Source organism: Sceloporus undulatus, chromosome 8 (assembly GCF_019175285.1).
Source record: "Sceloporus undulatus isolate JIND9_A2432 ecotype Alabama chromosome 8, SceUnd_v1.1, whole genome shotgun sequence".
Classification (NCBI taxonomy): Eukaryota; Metazoa; Chordata; class Lepidosauria; order Squamata; family Phrynosomatidae; genus Sceloporus; species Sceloporus undulatus.
In genome coordinates, this window is record NC_056529.1 from 23,794,856 (window position 1) to 23,815,849 (window position 20,994).

A 20,994-nucleotide genomic window follows, 5' to 3' on the forward strand; every position below is an offset into this window, starting at 1 on the left:
GAGCCTGGCATCCCGGCGAAGCCTTTCTTTTTCCCCGGCCGCCGGTTCCCTCATGGACGACAGCCGGCTTTGCAGCGGCCCCGACGGGCCCCAGCCCCTTTGGGTAAGAAGGAAGGAGGAGGCCAAGACGAGCCCTTTCTTCCCTCATTTAAACCAGTTGAGGCGAATGCCCTGCGTCTGCACGGCGGAGTTAACGCGGTTCCATACCGCTTCCCACAGCTCCTTAGGCAACTCTTGGCTGGCATTGGAAAACAAGGCCAAACAAAGGGAAGAGAAGGAAAAAGGCACCAGAACTCCAGGCCCCCGAGGTTTTCTCTTTTAAGTGGCCAAACCGGTATTAATTTTGCATCTGTAGAGACTTAAAGCGGGTTTGACCCGGGATTGCTGCTCTATCATGTGTTTATTTTTTATCCGTTGGTTTGCTGTGTTTCGTTCCTTTAAAGGCGATGAATATCTTGGAGAATGGCGTTTTATTCTGTAATAATGATAATAATAATAATAATAATAATAATAACAATAATGTGGTTTTTGCGAGCTTTTCGTAGCGTTCTCTGCCTAAAAGGAGGGCTGGGCCTCCGCCGAAACTACAGCGCCTAGGGCTGCATCTGCACTGGAGAATTAACCCGCTTTCACTCTTTTTCTGGCTCAAGGCTATGGAATTCTGGGAGTTGGAGTTTGTTGAGCCAGAAAAAGAGTGAAAGCGGTGCCAAGCCTCATTGTTTCTACAGTCTTGTTTGTTTGTTGTTTGTTTGTTGTGTGCCTTCAAGTTGTTTGCAGTCCATGGCAAACTCATGATCAGAAGAGGTTTGCCTTGGCTGAGAGAGTGTGACTTCCAAGTTGCGTAGCCTTGGCCTTGGGCTCCTCCTGGCTGTCGCTTGTCAGACATTTAGGATCATGGTTGAAGATGTTCTAAAGCGGTCTCTGTTCTGGCCTCCTCCCAGCCCCACAAAAACACACAAAGGGTCCAAGGAAGACATCTCTCTGTGTATACATATATACTCCATATATACCCCATGTGTGTGTGACACACGTATATATATATCTACACCCCATATATATATATATATATATATATATATATATATACCATATATATATATATATATATATATGCACACACACCACACACACACATATATATACACCCCATATATATATATACACACACACACACACACACTATATGTGTGTGTACTCCATATATATACACACACACTACATATATGTAAACATATACACACACACTACATTACTGTATATATGTACTCCATAAATCCCCCATATATATATATATATATACACACACATACATCCACTTATATATATCTGCACAACATATATATATTTTATATACCATATATATACACACAGCACATATATACTCCATATGTATCCCATACACACACACACACACACCATATATATATATACACATATATATGCATGCATTTAGCTTTCAGATATAAATATAAATGCATGTATTTAGCCTTCAAATAACCACCATAACTACTATTAGCTGTTAAAGGTGTATAGATTTTGGGGGGGGATATCTCATATATATATGTATACACACACACACACACACAGACACCCCTTTGACAGCTAGTTATATCTATGGTGGTTACTTGAAAGCTCAAGACATGCGTTTGTAATGGAAGAATCCATGTCTTGCAAATTCTGTGTGACATTTTGGGGGGAGGTTTGTTGCAAAACTATTTGCAGAAAAGGTCTATAAGTGTTTTATTTTGGGGGGGTGACACCTGTATAATGATGTTTTCAAATGTGTTTCAGTATGTTCTCAGTGGTGTTTTTCTTTGTTTGTCGCCTCGGGAGCCTTTAAAAGAAAACCAGTGCCATCTTCTTCTTTGCCATTTTGCAGAGGGAGGCTGACCGACTTCCCTGAGAGTCAGGAGGGATCTAGGGCAAGGGCTTCCAAACCGCTTCCCATCCGCCTGGCATCCTGCAAGGCCTTGGCCTGGACTGAGCCCAGAGCCATGGGCTGCTGCTGATGATGATGATGCTGCTGGTGGTGTTTCTAAAAGCTGTTTTCCTGAGCTTCTGGTCCAGCCAGGCTTGTGTTGTTGTTGTTGTTGTTGTTGTTGTTGTTGTTGTGGTCCCTGCTGTTGTTGTGAACACACTTGTTCTTGGGAAATCCGTCTGGCCGGGTTCATTGGGGGTTGCTCCCAGTGAACGCTGCTCAGCGGCCAGAGCAAGGATAGCAATGCTTTCACCAAACAGTCTGACTGGATGGCCTTCTTCTGAGGGCCAGAAATCTTGTCCTTTATAGGGTTGACAGGGCTCCCTTCTTCTAAAAGATAGCTTGTCTTTTGGGGGCCCAAACCTAGTCTCTGATAGGGCTGGCAGGCCCCTCTTTTATTTGGGGGCATGAACTCTTGTCCTTTGTGGGGCTGACGGGCATCCCTTATTATAAGGGATATCTTGTATTTTAGAGCCTGAACTCTTGTCCCTTATAGGGTTGACAGGTACCCCTTAGTATAAGGAATATGTTTTATTTTGGGGCCAGAAAGCTTATCTCTCATAGGGTTGACAGGCATCCTTTGTTATAAGGGATAGCTTTTGTTTTAGGGCCAGAAAGCTTGTCCCTTATAAGGCTGCCAGGTATCCCTGATGATAAGGGATATCTTGTTACTTTGGGGCCAGAAGGTTTGTCCCTTTTGTGGCTCTCAAGTGTCCCTTGCTATAAAGGGCGTCCTTTATTTGAGGGCCTGGAATCTTGTCCCTCAGAGGGTTGAGGGATGTCCCTTCTTTGAGGGTTTGAAAGCTTTTCCTTTCCTATAGAGACTGAAAAGAACGCCCAAACCATCTGCTATTTGGGATTGTGGGCCCTTGAGAAAGACCGCAACGTGTGCATTGTGTGATTTATGAATGGGGAGAGTCTGCTAGTTTTACAGAGAAATGCATGGCTCAATTCACTGAAATCAATATTTTCATTTGGTGTTTAGCTAAAGCGCAGCCTTGCCAGTAGCCATAGCTCCTGTTTGCCAGCCCTCCTGCGCTTCATGGACTTCAACTGTTCCTTATTGATGCTGCTTTGAAAACCTGGCAGTACGCCGTTTTGAGCCCATGTTAACCGCCATGGCTCCATCCTATGGCTTCCTGGGATTTGTAGTTGCATGTGAGGCACTTAAAATGGGCCTTTGAGAGGAATAGAGCATTGCCACTCAACTTGGCGGTCCGTAGATCGGTGCCAGTCCCTCTGCCATCTACTGCCACTGGTTTCTGGAGAGGTTTTGGGAATGGAAGAAGTATTTGTAGGCAATGGTCATCAATATGGGACCAGCCCCTGAAACATTGGGAGACACGCCACATAGGATAAGAAGCACTGGACCAGAGAGCTCTGAGCACATCCCCAAACTACAAATCCCTGGATTCTGTAGGAAGGAGATGGGAGAGTTTAGGTGTTGCAGAGGAATCTCTCCGCTTTCCTTCTCCTCTTCGATGGAGGCAGGCAGGCCTTTTGGAAGAGGATGCTCTGGTTCCCAGCATCTTCACTCTTTGCCAGCCATTGACTGTGGAGCCTGGAAGGGGCTTTATAAAACAGGAGGAAAGACAACCCTTGACACTGTGTCCTCATCTTTTCTCTCTGGGTGTTGTTCAGTCCTGCGCCTAATCCTTTGTAGATCTTGGGAAACTGGACTCGGAGGTTTTATTTGTCCCTTCCTGGCGCACAAGATTGTTGGGGATGGAGGCAGAAGTCCTTGTTTTGTGTGAAAATGTATAAACTGATCATGAATCCCCTTTGCCCTCTTTGAAGTGTTGGAAGCGTGAACCTGCCTTAGCATTTATTGTACACCTTTCTCTTTTTGGCGTGCTTTGTTTGTTTTTAAAGAAAGAAACCAGTTTCTGGGATGTTCCCATTGTGGCGGAGGTTAGGGTTACAATTGTTGTGTAAGCTGGTCTTATCTGCACACAATGGCACTCGCAAACAAGCTTATATAACAGGCCCACACCTAGGGCCTTGTGAGCCTTGGAGCTGGAAAGCGTGGTTCTCGTCTTAATCCTTGTCGCGCTTGTTGTTTCACAGAAAAGGTTCTTGTCACCAAACTCTTCCCGGTCCGTCTTTAGATTTAGCTTTCTTGCACACAGGCTGCTCTGCGTTGCTGCACACGCTTCCTTGGCAGTAAATGCCACTTTGCGTAGGTATGGGACACGCAGCGGCCTGTTAGTGGATGTGTCTCTTTCAGCTGCAGGTTGTGTGTTGCCTTTGAGATGAATTCCCCTTCTCTTTTCCCTCTGACTGCAGTGGCGGCTTGAAGTGCGTGGGATGGCATGACTCCCCTGTGGGGAAAGTTGCATCAAGTGTGGTAATGTCTTGGCATGTCTTTGGCCCTGGCAAACAACAAAAAGCCAGGGTTTGTTCTCCATGGTCCCTTTCCTCCTCCTCCATGAAGGCCGATCTTCCAGTAAGTTACTCTGGGAGCCAATGTGGGGCAATGGTTTGAGTGTTTGGCATGGCCAGAGTTTCTCAGCCATAGAAGCCTAGGATGTGACCCTTGGACATGTCACACTCTCTCAGCCTTAGAGGAAGGCACTGGCAGCAATCCCCCTCTGAACACATCCTTCCAAGAAAACCCCATGATAGCTTTCCCTGAAGGTCTGGCGCTCTCCAAGTGAATTCTTCTCTCCCTTTCTGGGACAAAGGTGGCCTACAAATGAAGGTATTGTGGTCCCACAAAGGACCTTTTCTTCTGGATCACTGTCCTCCCATTCCAGGGTGGTTTGGTGGTGCCTTAAGCGCTCTCCCTCAAATTGCAGCGGTGTTCTTGGTCATGGAAACAACCATGTTCTTGCAGAGCCACCAACTCAGAGATGAAACCCAGCTGAGTGAAGGTTGGCTGTGGGCAGAGAGCAAGCAGAGGCTTAATGGTTTCGCTGAAAAGTCCCATTACCTCCCTGCTGAGTTTCTTTCCTCATAGTTTCCCACCGGCGCAACGCGGAGGAAGGATGGCACGCGCCTAATTTTCGAGATGAGTAGCCCTGTCTTTTCGTGTTTGGTTGCAGCACTTGAGCGAACGCCACACGCAGACGCCAGCCTCGCCATTGGCTTTGCTCCAGAGATAGAGGCCCAAACTCAGTCTCTGGCTCTCCTTGGGACATTGGCTCCTTGTTTTCAAAAAGGGCCTTTTGAAGGGTTCTGCTTTTCTGGCTGAATCATTCCCATCATGGCTGAAGCGTGAGTCACTGTTGCCGCATTTGCTTTCAAGGGTTGCTCCTTGGAAGAGCCTGGATTTCCTTGGTGGAACAGAAAGGTTCTCCTGACACACTGCAACAATAATCCTTGCTGTCTTCTAGCCTTCCTCCTCCTCCTCCCTTAGTGGCATCTCCCTTTGGACAGCGTTATTCATCACGGTTTCAGGAATGATCCTGGCAAGCAAGAGGCTGGGAAAGTGCTGCAGCCGGGGCCAAAGTCAGTACATGCTGCCTCTTTCAAAACATATTAATCTTGCAAATCATTATCTTGGAGACTTCATAATGAATTAATCTCAAAGCAGTTAGTAATTATTCCTGGAGCAATTGGGCAAAAAAAAACAAAACACGTTGTCAGGAAAGATTATGCAACCGCTTTGGCCTTGTTTCCCATGTTTTTCTGCCGAAGAGTGAGATGGAATTGGTGTGTCATCTTCCCTCAATTGCTGTAATGGAATATGAAAATCCATGGCTACTCCCAACCCAGTTCTGTGGATTGATAGAGTGCCCCATACGGATTTGGTACTGTTCTGTGTTGCTCACTCAGTATTTGGCCTTGCTTGGATATAATGCAAAATGGTGGCTTACAACCGTGTGACTGGAAAGAAAAAGGACTTTGATATTGGGTATCCCTGCAAAAGGGCTTAAAAGGGGACCACAATGTAAATGAAGGTGTCATCATGCCATGGCATCTGCCTGTAGGGCCTGGAAGAGGGGCGTTGTCTCCTCCCTGCCTGCGTGACCCGAACCCAGAGCCCTCCCTTTGAGAACCGCAGCTTTTCTAGGGGCTGCATGGCTTTTCCCAGCTGAGAGGAGGATCCATTGCACAGCTGTCAAAGGGCATCTAGACACTTCTTGTGTGCTTTCCGATTGCGCTGACCAGGCTCTCTTGCTGCTGTGAATGCCAATTGTGGCGCATTTGTGTATAGCTAAAAGGGCATCCTTTGAGAAGACCAGCGTTTTTCACGTTTAGCACAGTATGCGGTGGGGATAGTTCAGATACAGCCATGCTCAGCACAAAGTGCGTTCCCTACATTATGGGATAATTCAGAGGCATTGCGTTATTGTTCAGGGATCTTGCAAAAGAAGTTGTAGCATGAGCTTTCATAGGCTTAACTCTACAAGGCCTACTTAAGTCTACTTTCGTACGCTGCATCTTCTTCCGCACAGTTAGTCTCCAAGTTAACTGCTGCAAGGTCCCTTTGCGTTGGGGTGCCATTGTGGTTCTTTAAAACCATTCTCCCTTTGCTATAGTTCCCTTTTACCAATAGTTCCCAAACTCTGTTCTTCCAGGTGTTTTGGACTGCAAAGCCCAGAAGCCCCAGAAATACACCTGGAAAGAATTTTCTTTCCTTTTTTCGATCGCAGCTTCCAAAACTTAGATGTTCTGGAGGAATTTGGGAGTTGTAGTCCAAAAGAAGTGATGTTTGCAAGCTCTTATCTCCACATAAGTAGCAAACCATACCCAGACCCCCTTGGCTTCAGTATGGAGTTTCCCCCACAAATATCCCGGGGGGAAATGACATAGTTACATGAAACGATTTCACACGACGTCACTCAAAACCCGCCTTTAAAATGGGCACAAAGAAGCATTAATGCACATCTTTTTACTTTTGGGATTTCAGCGACAATACATTTCCAAGAAGACTTTATTTGTGCAGTTGCGCACGATAGTCATGCACGCAATTCCTTGCCATTTTTGCTTTGTTTGTGGGATGCTTTAAATGCAGTCTAATCTCTCTTCAATGCTGAAACTAGCCCCAGTGTGATAAATCTCTCTGTTGACTGCATCAAGTGCCTTCAGACAGCACCCTGAGAGAAGGCCTTTTCACAATGATATATATGTTTCTTCTAATTTATAAAAATGTTGTTATGATCAGTAGTAATACCTTTGCCTTTTCCTAAACTGGATCTCAAGGCGGTCGGTCTGTTTTCCTCCTCCTTAAGGAGCTCCTTCTGCCTCCGAACTATGCGAGTGTTTTCCAAAGGACGGCAATGGCGGGACTCAGTTGTGTCAAAGGCAGATAATGGCAAGATTGCTAGGATTCCAAGATAATCTTAGCTGCGCTTGACATGGCATAATAACCTCCGAGGGAGGTACATCTGGCTGAGTCATAGCAGATAAGAGTGTTTGCTTAAGCTCCCAATGGGGCTGCAAAATACACAAACACAAAGTCACATCTCCGGTGGCAACCTCTCGGTGCCAAAGGAAAATGGACCTCAGGAAGGCAACGCTTTCCTTCCAGACGGTCAGAATGGCAGAAAAATCTCTTGTTGTGCAAAGAGCGATGCAGATATTTCTGGGTGTGGGACCAGTAATATTTTACGCTAATCCACCAGTGTCATTTGTTGTTGTTGTTGTTGTTGTGCTTTTGGAGCTGCTTTTCTGCTTTGCCAAGTTCCCTCTTTCGGTGTGAGCTCTTTTGCTGGTTGTCATTTTCACCCGCCGCCGTTTTGCTTTCAACCCGCTTCACAACATCCTTGCTTGCTTCTCGTTTTTATTGCTATCCCTTAAACCACAGGTTATTTCAGTGTGCTAGATTTTGCGCCGCACAGCAGTGTTCCCCTCGGTGTTTGTGTGACCCGGGTTTATGGCCGTCCTGGAGCCATATTAGCACATTGATATAAAAATAAAACCATTCCAAGTTTGGTGCTGTCCAGACAGAGCTGCGTCGGATAAAGTTCAAGAAGAAGAAAGAAACCTTTGGAGTTGCTGCTGGTTGTTTTTCAGTCATAACTTAAGGGAGGTGTTTTCTTTGCAAAAGAGCTTGTCGAATGGCACCAAAAGGGCACAATTGTTTCTAGGATTGGGGTCAGAGGCTGGTATGGGATGCCCTAATAGGAAACGGCACATCCTACTGGGATATCTTGCCAGTCTCCCTTTTTATCCAGTCTATTTCAGCATCAGCTTTGCTTCTGAAGAAATGGGCTGCAGCCCCTAAAAAGCTTGCTCTGAAAGAATGTAGTCAGCCTTAAGGATGATGGCAGTGTTCCTTTTTTTCCTTCCCCTTTTCTACTCAACCAGGCTCCCTCTTTGAAAGTGCACCCTTTCTGTGTTAAACATCTTTTCATACTGTTGTTGTTGTTGTTGTTGTTGTTGTGTGCTTTCAAGTCATTCCCTCCAGTGCCTTGCAGTTTTGCCAAAGGCGAACCTATTGCGGTGTGGCAAGTGTTTGCCATTGCCATTTCTTATAGCAAATATCTGGGGCCAGGAAGAGATAGTAAGCAGAGAAGTGTGGCTGAATCGGGGCGGGCAGCGCTTTGGACATGGCCCAAGGCGACCTGAGCATCGAGGAATGCCTCTCCGCCTGACCTTTTAAAAGTCACACACTCATGCCTTTTGCTTTCTCTCCCAGTGGAAAAGGGATCATGCGCATCCCACTGGATGATGTTGGGCAAGTCACACTCTCTCAGCCTCAGAGGAAAGCAGTCCTCCTCCAAAGAGTAAATCTGACCAAGGAAACCCTAAGGACGATGCAAAGCTGAGAGACTGATAAGAAGGGTGTGAAATGTGGTGACTGGAGGAAAGTGTCATTGGGAGAGGCAGAACTCCTACAATTCCTCCTTTTGCCCCTCCGTCCTGTAGATATGCCCCTCTTTGTATTGTGCACAAAGCTTTTAAATTAGGGAGGGTGCGGATGGCAGCTGCGTGGAAAGAACCAAGGCTGCTGCTTTGTCCCTTCAAGTCAGGACTTGGGCTGGCAACCCTAAGGCAAAGCTGTCATGGGGTTTTCCTTGGCAAGATTTGCTCAGGGAAGGTTCGTCAAGGGGAATATCTGTTGTGTGTCGAATGAGCTTTCCTGATTGAAAAGGCAGCAGCTGTTGCCTTCTGCCTGGTTGGCAGCGTCTCTGGGCATCAGCCTTCTTGGCATCCCTTGGCACTGAGCTGCAAACCCACCCGCTCTGCTATATTCAGCCCCTGGGAAGGGCAAACCAGGCTGCCTTCGGGTTGCCTGGGGTCACGGCATATGACCCCCACCGCCGGCCGGCCAGCCCGCCTTCCCTGGACTCCATCTTCTCCGGCTGCCAAGGTTTCAGGGCCAGGCTTTCACAGAGCTTTCTCTCGGAGACTTGTGCAAAGACCCTCCTTCTTGCGCCCAGGAGCCTTTTTGTGCCAAGAGAGCGTTTCTGGGAGAGTCCGGAGGGAAGCCAGGGGAGTCTGTTTGTTTTCTAGAGCTTTGTCAAAGTCAGCTTTGCTTTCTGGAGAGAGTCACATTTCCCATTGCTATTAACAGTCAAGAAAAGCCTTTGCTAAGTGTGCGATGGAGTTGTTCAGTTGTCTGGGACTTTAGAAAAGAAAACGGTGTGTGTTTTTGCAGAAACAGCCCATGCAAAGGGACAACTCTTTTGCGTGGCCTGTGCTTTCCTGCCTTCGACCTGCTTGGTCTGGTTAGAAGAAAGGCTCCTTCTTTCTCCTGAATTGGTGGGAGCTGTTTAATTGTTTGTTTTGCCATTAAAATTAGCATTGTCCCCCTTTGCTTGACCATTAAAAATAGCCGTTAATCTCTCTCCAAGGGTTTTGGAGAGAGGCGAGCGGAGAGCTGGGCTAATCTTGTTAGGCATTCCTGGCAGGGCTGGAAAGGCATCGGAGGGACGCAGAGGCTGGCGTGTCAGTGCCAGCGCCAAAACCCAACAGGTGCCACCTAGGGAGCGCATATCCTTGCATCTTCCTTGGAGTAAATAAGACGGAGGGCAAAGCGCTTGCCATTCAAAAGGAAGGAACTTTGAAAGGATCTGCTGCGTATAATTGGAAAGCCGTCACTTGCTGCATCCACACTGCAGAAATAATCCAGTTTGACCCCACTTTAACTGCCAAGGCTCAATCCTCTAGAGGCAGCTGTGCTGTAGTTTGTTGTGGCACCAGAGCTTTGCCGCAACAAACAACCTTTGCTTGAAATTCCAGTCTCAGCTTGGGCAATTCTAAATCCAATCTTGGGTCCATAAGATTGGCTGGAATTGCTTTATTTACCCATTCAGCTTGTTTACATCCCACTTTGTTTTTCCCAATGAGAATCCCATGTGGCAAACCATACCAAACAGTATAACCTCTCAGTAAACAGGGTTAAGCTAAACTTTGGTAAAGCTTGATAAACAAAACTAGCAAAAAAAGTGAACAACACATTCAGAGCGATATAAAAGAGGAGCTATAGTAAGAGTCAAGGGCAAGCGACAGATCAACAGTCAGCCAGGCCTCTCTCATGCTGCCTCTGTGGAAATGTACATTGCTATTCGTATGCAAGGAAATATCGTCCCCATAACGAAAGCCCATAAAAGAGAATTAAAAACTGCAAAAGAAAGAGAGAGAAGGTAGGAAGGCGGGGAAAGCCATCCCTTGCCATTGGCATTTTAATCTTCAGCTCCTTCCTGCCTTTGCAAAACCTGAGCAGGGCTGAGTGTTAAAAACAGATTTAGAACTTAGATTAGGAAGCAATACAAAGCAGTTGGGGCTTGGAGGCAGTTCAGTGCCCCGGTTAAAAGCACTTGTTTTCCTGAAAGTCAGACTAATTTAGAAAAGGACCTTGCAGGTCAGTAGGAAAGGCCAGGTCCGCTGACCTCTCCCATCCACCTCCTTGACCTCTCTTCTCCTTCTCAGGACTGGAACGTAACCTGGTATACGGATCGGCCGGACTTCACCAAGTGCTTTCAGAACACCATCCTGGTCTGGATCCCCTGCGTTTACCTCTGGGCCTGCTTCCCGGTCTACTTCGTGTACCTCCGGCGCCATGACAGGGGATACATCCAAATGTCACCTCTCAACAAAGCCAAAACAGTAAGTGCTCGGCACAGTTGGGGCGCTCCTTCTCGGACTCTTCCAGAAGAGGCTGGGGATGCTTTAGCTGGAGTTCATGCACTGAGCAGAGGTTGGATCTGTTGATTCCAGGGGCCCCTTCCAAGTCTAGAAAGAGTATCAGACCAAAATGTCCTTTTCCTATTCTCATAACAAAATCACAAGAAGGTTTTCATACAATGTCGTACTTATCTGGACATTATCCCATCCGGAAAGTGCGGTTGACCACAGTCATGCAAAAGACTTTCAAATGACGTTGTGCAGATCCCATCATTGAAGTGGCATTGCCTGGCATTTTGCATTAATGGTAGTTGGCATTAATGCAATGCTGCTTCAATGACAGGACAGTGGCGCTGTGAGCTGAAAGCCTTTTGTGGGATCGCAGTCACAGATGGGATGAAGATAAACAACATAAACATCATATAGCAATCCCATCCTTATCCCTTTGCCGTGTGATAATGTCCAAGGATTCTGTGACATAAGCCCTTGAGACAAAAAGGAGGGAGCTGGTTCAGAAGGAGAGCTGACATGGGAAGCATGTGAAAAACATTGGTCTGGATGCGGCAGATGTGTTGAACTGTAGTTACTGTGGCTTTTGGGAGCATGGTGAGCTACCACAAGCCCCTTCTCTGCAAAAGCATCCTTCATGACAACGGGGCTTTGCTTTTTTGTTTCTCAATGTCTTCTCTTTCCCTTCTAGGCCTTGGGTCTCTTCCTTTGGATCGTCTGCTGGGCAGACCTTTTCTACTCTTTCTGGGAAAGAAATCGTGGTCTTTTGCAAGCTCCCGTTTATTTAGTCAGCCCCACAATCCTGGGCATAACCATGGTGAGTGTTGGGCTCCCTCTCTAACTTCATGCAACTCTTATTAACAGACTCCTCCTCGGGATGTAGAACAACAGGAACTCCTTAAATGAGTGTTTCCCAGTGTTAACACAATGCAAAAAGAGCCATGAAATGAGCCCTTTATAAAAGCACTCTCAGCAGCCGTGGTTTATCTCACTTTCTGGGGCAAACTGAGATCCACATTTTTACTTAGAAAGCAAATCAAATTTGTGTCCTTGCTCATTTTTAATTTAATTGCTTCATTTAATTTAATTTTAATGGCTGACTTTTGTGGGCCCAACGTCTTGATATTCTGAAGCCACATGAATAGATGTCGCAGCGCCGCTTCAGCTGCTGTTTGGATTTCTACGTGGAAAGCCTTGCTTCACGTTTCGTTCTGGTTTTCTGAGCCTCCTTGGATGGTAATGGTCTCCCTTTCTCCAAATTCTGCCTGCAGCTCCTTGCCACGTTTTTGATACAATACGAGAGGATGAAAGGAGCCCAGTCTTCAGGGATAATGCTGATTTTCTGGCTTATTGCTCTCCTGTGCGCTACCGTGACTTTCAGATCAAAGATTTTGCACGCCTCGAATACGGTAAGGAAGCCTTCTTTGGCTTGGTGCTGATAAAGCTCCTAGCATTGCATCCTGTCTGCCTTGTTTAATGATTGAGCCGGGAGACGGAGCGGCTAATGGCCCATTAAATCAGCGGCTTCTGGTTAATCGTCCGGCTTTTAGGAATCGACTCTGGTGGGCCTAGATTGCTGTGTGGGACTCTTCTGAAACGTTATACACTTGTCCCTCCACATTCGCTAGGGTTAGGGACACAAGACCCCCGTGAATGTGGAAAATCCGCAAGTATCAAAAACATGTTTTCACCCAAGAGGTCACCTCTCTAGGAATCTCTAGGTCCTCCGGTGCAACTCTGTGGTCAACATCTGCCAGGCATTGACCATAGAACTGCGCCAGAGGAGCTACAAAGGCTGAGTAGAGAATTCTCTCTAGGAATTCCTAGGTCTTTCAGTGCAACTTTTAGTTAAAGCTGACCATAGAGTTGCGCTGGAGGACCTAGATATTCCTAGAGAGAACATATCAATCAAATCTGTGAATAATCAAATCCGCCAAAGTCAAAGCTGCAAATATGGAGGGATGAATGAATATTGTATAGTGTTTATTGTGTTAGCTTCATTAATTGCATATTTTTTTAAAAAATAACTTTTAGATGTATACTTTTGGTGATGCTTTTGTATAGTTTTTAATCTGTATTGTTTTTAACTATGTTCTTGAGCCCCATTCTTGGGAGAAAGGCGGGATATAAATGAACAGTTCCTTCAGTGATGAAGCTCACGTTTTGCCAGCCCTGAATCTTCTTCTCTCCCTGATCCGCTTCCCAGGTTGCCGGAGTCGACGTTTTCCGCTATATCACCTTCTACATCTACTTCGCTTTGGTGCTGACTGAGCTTATATTGTCCTGTTTCCCCGAACGCCCGCCTTTGTTTTCGGAGACTGTGCACGACCCAGTAAGTAACAAGCTGCCATTGCTGTGTCTTAGAAATCGCCTAGGAAGACATTTTGCTTGCTTAGGGTAAATTGCTTCTAATAATAATTTTGCCACACCCAACCAATTGCTTAAAATAAGTCTTCCTGAGAACTCTTCTTAGACTTTCCAGAAAAGCAGTTCATCGTTGTCTAAAATGCTGCTGGTGCTGCTTTCCTTTTTTAAAGGTCATTTTGTTCCTATTTTTCTGTTTCCAAAAATAATGCAATGTGGAAGCTTTTGGATGTGAGTGAGAGAGATGTAGAGAGAGGGAGAGGGAAAGAGGATGTGAGAATCAACACTGCATTTAATGGAGGAAGCTGCAAAAAGAGACTTGTGGATTGGGGAGATGTCTCTGGTGCCTTGGTTGCGCATAGATCATCCTTTGTTTGGGTATGTCTCCTCTTTTTTGAGTCGGGGGCTTCTTCACAGGTTGGTTGTCAAACTAAATACAGTGATGACACCTCCTGATACCAGTTTAAAATCCGACTTAGTGATTAATCACTGATGTGATGATAAAATAGTAATGATAACGGCTACCGATATAACTTCATCCAACATAGTTCTTTGTCTCAGGCTTTTCTTTGCCTCCTTGAAAGCTCCTGGAGGGTAAGATTCTGCCTTCATGTGGATCGCTTTCTTTTGACTGCTGCCCCTGAAAGTGAAAGATCCCTCGCACCTTCTCCTTCTCTTGCACACCAATCTGTTTGATCTTCAGAATTGTTCCTTTTAAGCCACACTGTTTGCATCAGGAATTGTTGTTGCTGGGTGTTCTGGTATTTCAGGGGGGTTTCCATGGCCGTCTGTTTCGTGTTACTTACTGGACATGTTTTTTAGAGTGTGCTTCAATGGAAAACTTGAGCACTTGAAGGAATGTTATAACGCAGAAAGCCTTGGATGGGTTATAGAATTCGTAAATAAAGTAGCTGGGCAGATAAAAGGCCATGGCAGTTTTATAGATGCCAAAGGAGAAAAACCGCCTCCTGGTTTCCTTGCGGTGTCACCCCAGAAATATAATTGTGACTGAATGTGATGGCAGTGTGCCATGTGTCTGCGTGTGGAGGGGAGTGTCCCTTTAAACGGAGTCATGAAGTGTTTGTCTGTCTTGAACCATAGGAGTGCTTTCCCTGTGGATTTAGATTTTGGCTTTAACTGCAGCCCTTTTTTACCTAACCTTCATGGAGACCTTTATAAGCACAGCTTGTGTTGGTCTATTATTTTGTGTGGCTGAGAATATAAATCAGCATGGGGCCTAAGGTTAGTGCTGTAGTTTGAACACAGCGGAGGAAGCCTCCTAAACAGCCGCCTGGCAGGAAGCAAGAAGGCCAGCTGCCTGCTTTATAACAGCTGGAGGACTGGGCTGGCTTTGGGCAGGAAGAGTCCGCTTCCGTTCCCTCTGCTTTGTGCGGCAGAATGGCTGTTTTGGCTCCTTTTCTCGGGCAAATAGGAACTCCTGCAGGTGTCCTTGGTGATAATCGTATGCCAAGCGAGACAGCAGTACGGGCAGAGAACGGGGGATTTGTGGGGCAGGAACAGTGTTCTGAGGGAATTCATCTCAGGCAGGTATCCCAAAATGAGTGAGGGAATCAGGCAAGGGCATGGAGGAAGGTTCAAAGGATCTTTGTCAGAAGTCTTCTTCCACCATGCACCCGTGCCATGGGTCAGTTGGCATGGTGTGGCCACTGTCCAGGCAGCATGCTGGAGCATGGAGTCCTTTCACTCCTGGCTTGGGTCCTCCTGCAATTGGGAGCAAACCCAGTTTCTGTCACCCAATAAACTATGGCTCTGGCCAGAGGAAGAGAGCGCTGGGGTAGCCTGCAAAGGAGGGATTTGGAGGCCCCCAAAAACCAGCTGTGGGGCCCTTGGGCTTACTGTGTCCATCCCTGCTGTGATGGATAAAGGAACAGACATGCATAGCAGATCCTGTAATACGCTGCTTGTTTACATAGCTGATTTATATACCACTGATCATCTCTGAAAATGATAATCTTGTTTCACCTTGCGTTCCAGCTCTTAATCTGGAGCCCACAAAGTCTGGCAGGAAGGAAGGGAGGGAGGAAGGGCAAAGGGCTGGGTGGCTACAGGGGCACCGCTTTCTAGCAGCCTGGCTCTGAGCGGAAGTTGGCCAGGCTTCTCAGTTCTGCGGGTTGATGTTGAACAGCAATGGAAGCGAGAGATTTGAGTTCCCTCTCCCTGCCCTTTTCATAACCCCCTTGGCGGTGTTTGGTTTGGCCTGACATTGGCCTTGCGGGATGTGGATTCGGTTCCTGTCTCGGGCGTGGGCTCCTGCGCATTCCCAGAAAGGGAAAGTAAACTGGCCCTTGGCCATGTTGTTGCTCTCCAGTTGTGTGGCTCCAGGAGGAGGCAAGATGACTAGCATTGAGGATTTTCCCTCCGTCCCCAAATTTGTAGGATTGCAGAGAGTGAGAGGCTGGAAATGTGTAGAATTCCTTTGTTTGCTCTGTTGGGTCATTTTCCTTGGTGCCCCTTTTACTTTGGAGGCCTAAACTCTGTTTCCAAACGCTCCAGTTACTGCAGTGCTAGAAGTTCTGGGGACTGAAGGAAAACTTCTTTGGAGGGGCAGAATTCTCCTTTGCTCCCATTTTGCCCCCGTTTCTCTCTGGTAGGAGTTGGCAGCAGCTTGCAAGGTGGGCTCTGTGTGGGTCCAAAAGGAGCCCTTTCAAAATTACATTTCTTTCACTGATATGTCTCTCTCTCTCTCTCTCTCACACACACACTTATTCAGATTTGGAACTTGCTGGTTAGAGTCACTTTCAGAGCAATAAAAAGCCTTTTCCCCCTTGGGCTTTCCTTTGTCACAAGCCGAATCTCTTTCTTCTTCTTTCTCCCGCTAGAACCCCTGCCCAGAGTCCAGTGCGTCTTTCCTGTCCAAGATCACGTTCTGGTGGATAACTGGGTAAGAGAAAAAGAGATGTTACAGTAAAGGTCCAGCAAACAAACCTCCTCCCAAACTTCATAGTTTCCCTCCTGTTTTCTTTTGCAAAGTTGGTCATACGTAGGTGAAACTGAGGCACGGAGGAATAGGGCCCCATTTTAGAAGAAATGACCCTTGAACTGCAAAAACAAGACAGCATGCATCCAAGGATTGGGCCGGGGAACCACAGCAGAACAGATTCAGAGGCAACTGAGTTGAGAGAAAGCTAGCAGGGCAAAAGGGAGATTTATTGGTGATCCAGGGATGCAGCAGGGGATTTCATGGCAAAGAAAGCTCATCCATCCTTCCACGGATGAGAACTGGGGAGCCAGTCCTAGGCTGACAATGCGCATTCCTCTCCTAAAAGTGTGAGCGCAAACCTCAGTTTTATATAGTGGAAGAAATCCTTACCTGTTGCTAATCAGACAGATTGAAAATATTCCTATAGTGCAGTAGACACAGTCCCAGTCTCTAAGGACTGCGCTGCTGCTGTTGCTTTTAGGGAACTAGTATGGTTTCTTAGTCTATTTTGGCAATGTATAAACCGTTCCAGGTGGGCTTTGGGCAGGAACCTTACATAACAACCTGAGATGCTGAATGGCCTCATTCCTCTGGCTAAGAACCATTCCTTGTCGAACGCAGGTTGATGGTCCAGGGCTATCGACAGCCATTAGAAGCCAAAGATTTGTGGTCTTTAAACAAGGAGGATATGTCAGAAGAAGTGGTGCCAGTTTTGGCTAGGAACTGGGCAAAGGAGTACGAAAAGACAAAAAGGTACATTGGGAGCACAATATTATACTATTATTATACATTCTTATTATTATTGTTGTTATTATTATACAATATTATCAATATGATACTACTAGTAATCTCTGGTTTATATCATTGTAGAGAGGAGTCCTTCTTGTTTTTGTATGTGCCAAGAAAACTTATGCAGAGTTCTTTTTATTAGGACTTTGTTATTTAGGCAGCCCTCTGAGTTTAATCAAATGGCAGAACTGTGTGCAAAATGGGGGGGGGGGCTGTTTTATTTGTTTTTAAATTACATTTTAAATTGTTTTTTTTTAACTCTGTGCTTTTAACAGAAGCGATACTGAATTGTGATTTCCTAATACTTTTAAAACAAAGTGGAATTGGATTCATTGGCTCATGTACCAATGGCCATTTTTGTTCACAATCTACCCCTTAATGGCAACCATGTAAACAAAGGGTTGTGAAAGAGAGATTACAGAATCCAAGAGTTGGATGGGGGCACAATGGCCGCCTAGCCAAGCCCCTTTCTGCCACGCAGGAATCCCCAACCAAAGCGCTCCTGAGAAGTGAGCATTCTGTTTGTCTATTCATAGCCCCCTAAAGAAGGAGAGCCCACCGTCCTCCAAGACGGTCCATCCCACTATCAAGCGGCTCTGACAACAATCTTTCCTAAAGTATTGGCCATGTGGAAGTGACTGGGATGGCACTGTCTCTTGATGGCTTCTGTCTCCATAGGATGCTGGCTCCCATGTTGTACTCGCCCAAGAAGCCAGCCAAGTCGAGCAGCTCAAACGGAGACGTGACGGAGGAGGCTGAAGCTCTGATCATCAAGCCTGCTCCGAAGGAAAGGGAACCCTCGCTCTTCAAGGTGTTGTACAAGACCTTTGGGCCCTATTTCCTCATGAGCTTCCTCTTCAAGGCCTTTCATGACCTGATGATGTTTACCGGGCCCGAAATCCTAAAGTAAGCTTGGTGCCTACTCTTCCTTCCCTTGCCATACAGTAACTATGACAGTTGTTTCTTGTGGGGTTTCCAGGCTATGTGACCTTGTTCCAGAAAAGTTTCTTCCTGACGTTTCTCCAGCATCTGTGGCTGGCATTCCAGCTGATTTTTAGCTGCTGTTGAACAGAATTGGATGATGCATATTTCACGCAGTCGCAGTCATTTACTCTGTGTGTGTGTTTGTCTGTTTCTCTTGTGAGCTTCTTTGAAAACTTGTGACTAAGAACAAAATGGAAAGAGAACAGTTTGCCTCTCTTTTAAGGCCAGAGTGTTCTGTTTTTCTAACTACAAAGTAATCTCTTTGGAAGATTAGTTTGGGTTTGTTTGAAATCAGAGACTGATAAATGTGGGAATTGCCTGTGGTTGGCCCCTAAGTGATTGCGCAGCAGCATTTCCTTTCAAGTCCAAAAAGGGTTTTTTCCTTCCTTCCTTCCTTCCTTCCTTCCTTCCTTCCTTCCTTTTGCAGCAGTCATTAACATTGCCTGTCTGTGTTTCTCGCAGGTTGCTGATTAACTTTGTCAATGACAAAAAAGCCCCCAACTGGCAAGGCTACCTCTACACAGCCCTCCTCTTCGTCTCAGCTGGGCTGCAGACTCTGGTCCTCCACCAGTATTTCCACATCTGTTTTGTGACGGGAATGAGGCTGAAAACGGCTGTGATTGGAGCTGTTTATCGAAAGGTAACCGGCTGGAACCCTGGACCTTAACTCTGCCGGCATAGCCAGCATCGTAGGCCATGGTGGGTGGCTTACCAAACCAAGCCAAAAGCCAGGGTTAACTTTGCAGTGTTGCTGTCACCAAAGCAACAGATGCAGCTGGATTGAGAAACTGCCCCAGCAACACCTGCTTCCAGGTGGCTTTCACCCTAGATGTGTGTCCCCCTACTCCCAATGACTTGACTCCTTTAAAAGGAAGTTCCATGTGTTTCTCCTAGTAGCAACAGAGGAGCAGGGGTGTTGCATCGGGGTGGACAAAGCAAGGACATTGCCCCTTGCAAGTTGGAATTGTGTCCACCTCAAATGACATTTTCCTCCATTCCCCAATTTCTAGCATTGCAACATCTTAAAACATCCACTGACCATTTAGAAATAGAGTTTAGGTGTCCAAAGAAAAGGGGCAAGCAGAATGACCCAGGGAAGGCGAACCCAGCAAAAAAGGGCAGCGTCTCACTCTCTGGGAATGCCAGAAATATGGGGACTGAAGGAACATTTCATGAGGGGATGGGAGTTTGTTTGGAGGGGCAATAACTTCATTTTTCACCCCTCTTTACTAACCCAAGTTTTGCTGAGGCTGAACCTCAGAGGGCTGTTTCATCTAAAACTGCCATTAATAGCCAAGCTTGGCTCAACTTTAGGTCAGTGTGTGTTTCACTGTTTCACTGCTGTCTTCAGGGAAATCAGCTCTTTCAGTTGAATGTTCTTGTGCCAGGCATCTTAGGTTTTCTGGGATCCCAGCAAAGTCCTCTTTGTGTTTGCACTCTTTCAAGGCTTTAGTCATCACCACTTCAGCCAGGAAGACTTCCACTGTTGGAGAGATTGTCAATCTGATGTCAGTGGATGCCCAGAGGTTCATGGACTTGGCTACTTACATCAACATGGTCTGGTCTGCGCCTCTTCAAGTCATCCTGGCTTTGTATCTGCTGTGGCAGGTGAGAGGGCCATCCGTGTGTCATTTGAAATGACTTATTAACCATAGCTAAACGGAGGCCTTTTCAGTCTCTCACCCAAAGTCCAGTTTGTGGGGATTTCTAGTGGGCCGTCCACATTTGCTGGGGTTAGGGAAGCAGGACCCCCGTGAAAGTGGAAAACCACACATAAAAATACTATTATTGTTTACCTGTGAGAACTCCTCTCTAGGAATGTGTAGGTCCTCCAGCGCAACTCTTTGGTCAACATCAGGTGGACATTGGCTATAGAACCGCACCGGAGGACCTAGAAATATCGAGACAAGTGTTTTCTCTAGGAATCTCTAGGTTGTTTGTTCAGCATAACTCTATGGTCAGCTTCTAGAGATTCCTAGAGAGAACATATTAATCAAATCTGCAAATAATCAAAGCCAGAAACATTGAGGGCTGACTGTAGTTCAAAGACGTAGCCCCCCAAAAATACAAGCTAGAGGAGTGGAGGAGGAAATAAGAGATTGTGTCTGTATTATCACCATCGACTGGGCTGTTTGTGTTGCATTATAATCCTGTTTCCTTCAGAATTTAGGCCCCTCGGTGTTGGCAGGTGTAGCCGTCATGTTGCTTCTGGTCCCGGTGAATGCTGTGATAGCCATGAAAACCAAAACCTATCAGGTGAGGGAGAGTTCCTTTCCATTTAAGAACTACTGGCATGATGAATACAACAAAATCCTAAATCCATGTGATGCATGTACTTTCGCGTCTCGCTTGCTTGAGTAAAAGAGTGTTATAAATGATTGACTGGCTGCTCAGTGGCTGATGTGAGTATGTCAAGATAACCTCCACAAAGTGGTGATAAAACCAGGTTTATAAATGCTAATCACCTGACTTGAGTCAGAGGCTCTTCCCAACAATTTTGCAAAGGCTGGTGTATTTATCATTACTTGCAAACCGTCTTGAATCCCGGGGCTGGAAAAAAGGTAGCCCTCCAGAAGTTTTTGGGCTGTAACTCCAGTCAACCCTAGCATCCAGTAGTAAGGAGAACTGCCAACAGCATTTGGAGGGCTGTGTGATTTTCACCATTAATGTATCCTGTTTGTAAGCCTTTCTATCACTGACGTTCTCTGATTAAGGAACGTGAGCAGGGATAAGAAGTAATTAAAACGATCAGAGGTGCAATTGAGTATCTGTAAGGTACAGCAGGTAAAACACTGCCATTGAGTCTGTTTGTTTAAAAACCTGTCAATACAATTTGTATGTTATGACGCGTTGCTCCATTCTCCCATTTTATAGCCCAGAGCTACCAAAATGAAGCAAGCCCCAAACGCTT

At 46.2% G+C, this 20,994-nt stretch overlaps 1 protein-coding gene across 2 annotated transcripts in view; it reads left to right on the forward strand.

Annotated features, from left to right (window-relative positions):
• The window catches only part of ABCC1 (ATP binding cassette subfamily C member 1), a 43,911-nt gene continuing 22,917 nt past the window's right edge, over positions 1 to 20,994 (forward strand). For both annotated transcript variants that reach the window (XM_042437451.1, XM_042437452.1), the window contains exons 1-11: positions 1 to 103; positions 10,802 to 10,978; positions 11,697 to 11,822; positions 12,277 to 12,414; positions 13,212 to 13,337; positions 16,210 to 16,271; positions 16,932 to 17,063; positions 17,778 to 18,005; positions 18,546 to 18,723; positions 19,530 to 19,691; positions 20,247 to 20,339. In XM_042437451.1, the coding sequence (XP_042293385.1) occupies positions 53 to 103; positions 10,802 to 10,978; positions 11,697 to 11,822; positions 12,277 to 12,414; positions 13,212 to 13,337; positions 16,210 to 16,271; positions 16,932 to 17,063; positions 17,778 to 18,005; positions 18,546 to 18,723; positions 19,530 to 19,691; positions 20,247 to 20,339 (1,473 nt within the window). In that variant the 5' untranslated portion in view covers positions 1 to 52. The remainder of the gene's footprint in view (positions 104 to 10,801; positions 10,979 to 11,696; positions 11,823 to 12,276; positions 12,415 to 13,211; positions 13,338 to 16,209; positions 16,272 to 16,931; positions 17,064 to 17,777; positions 18,006 to 18,545; positions 18,724 to 19,529; positions 19,692 to 20,246; positions 20,340 to 20,994) is intronic.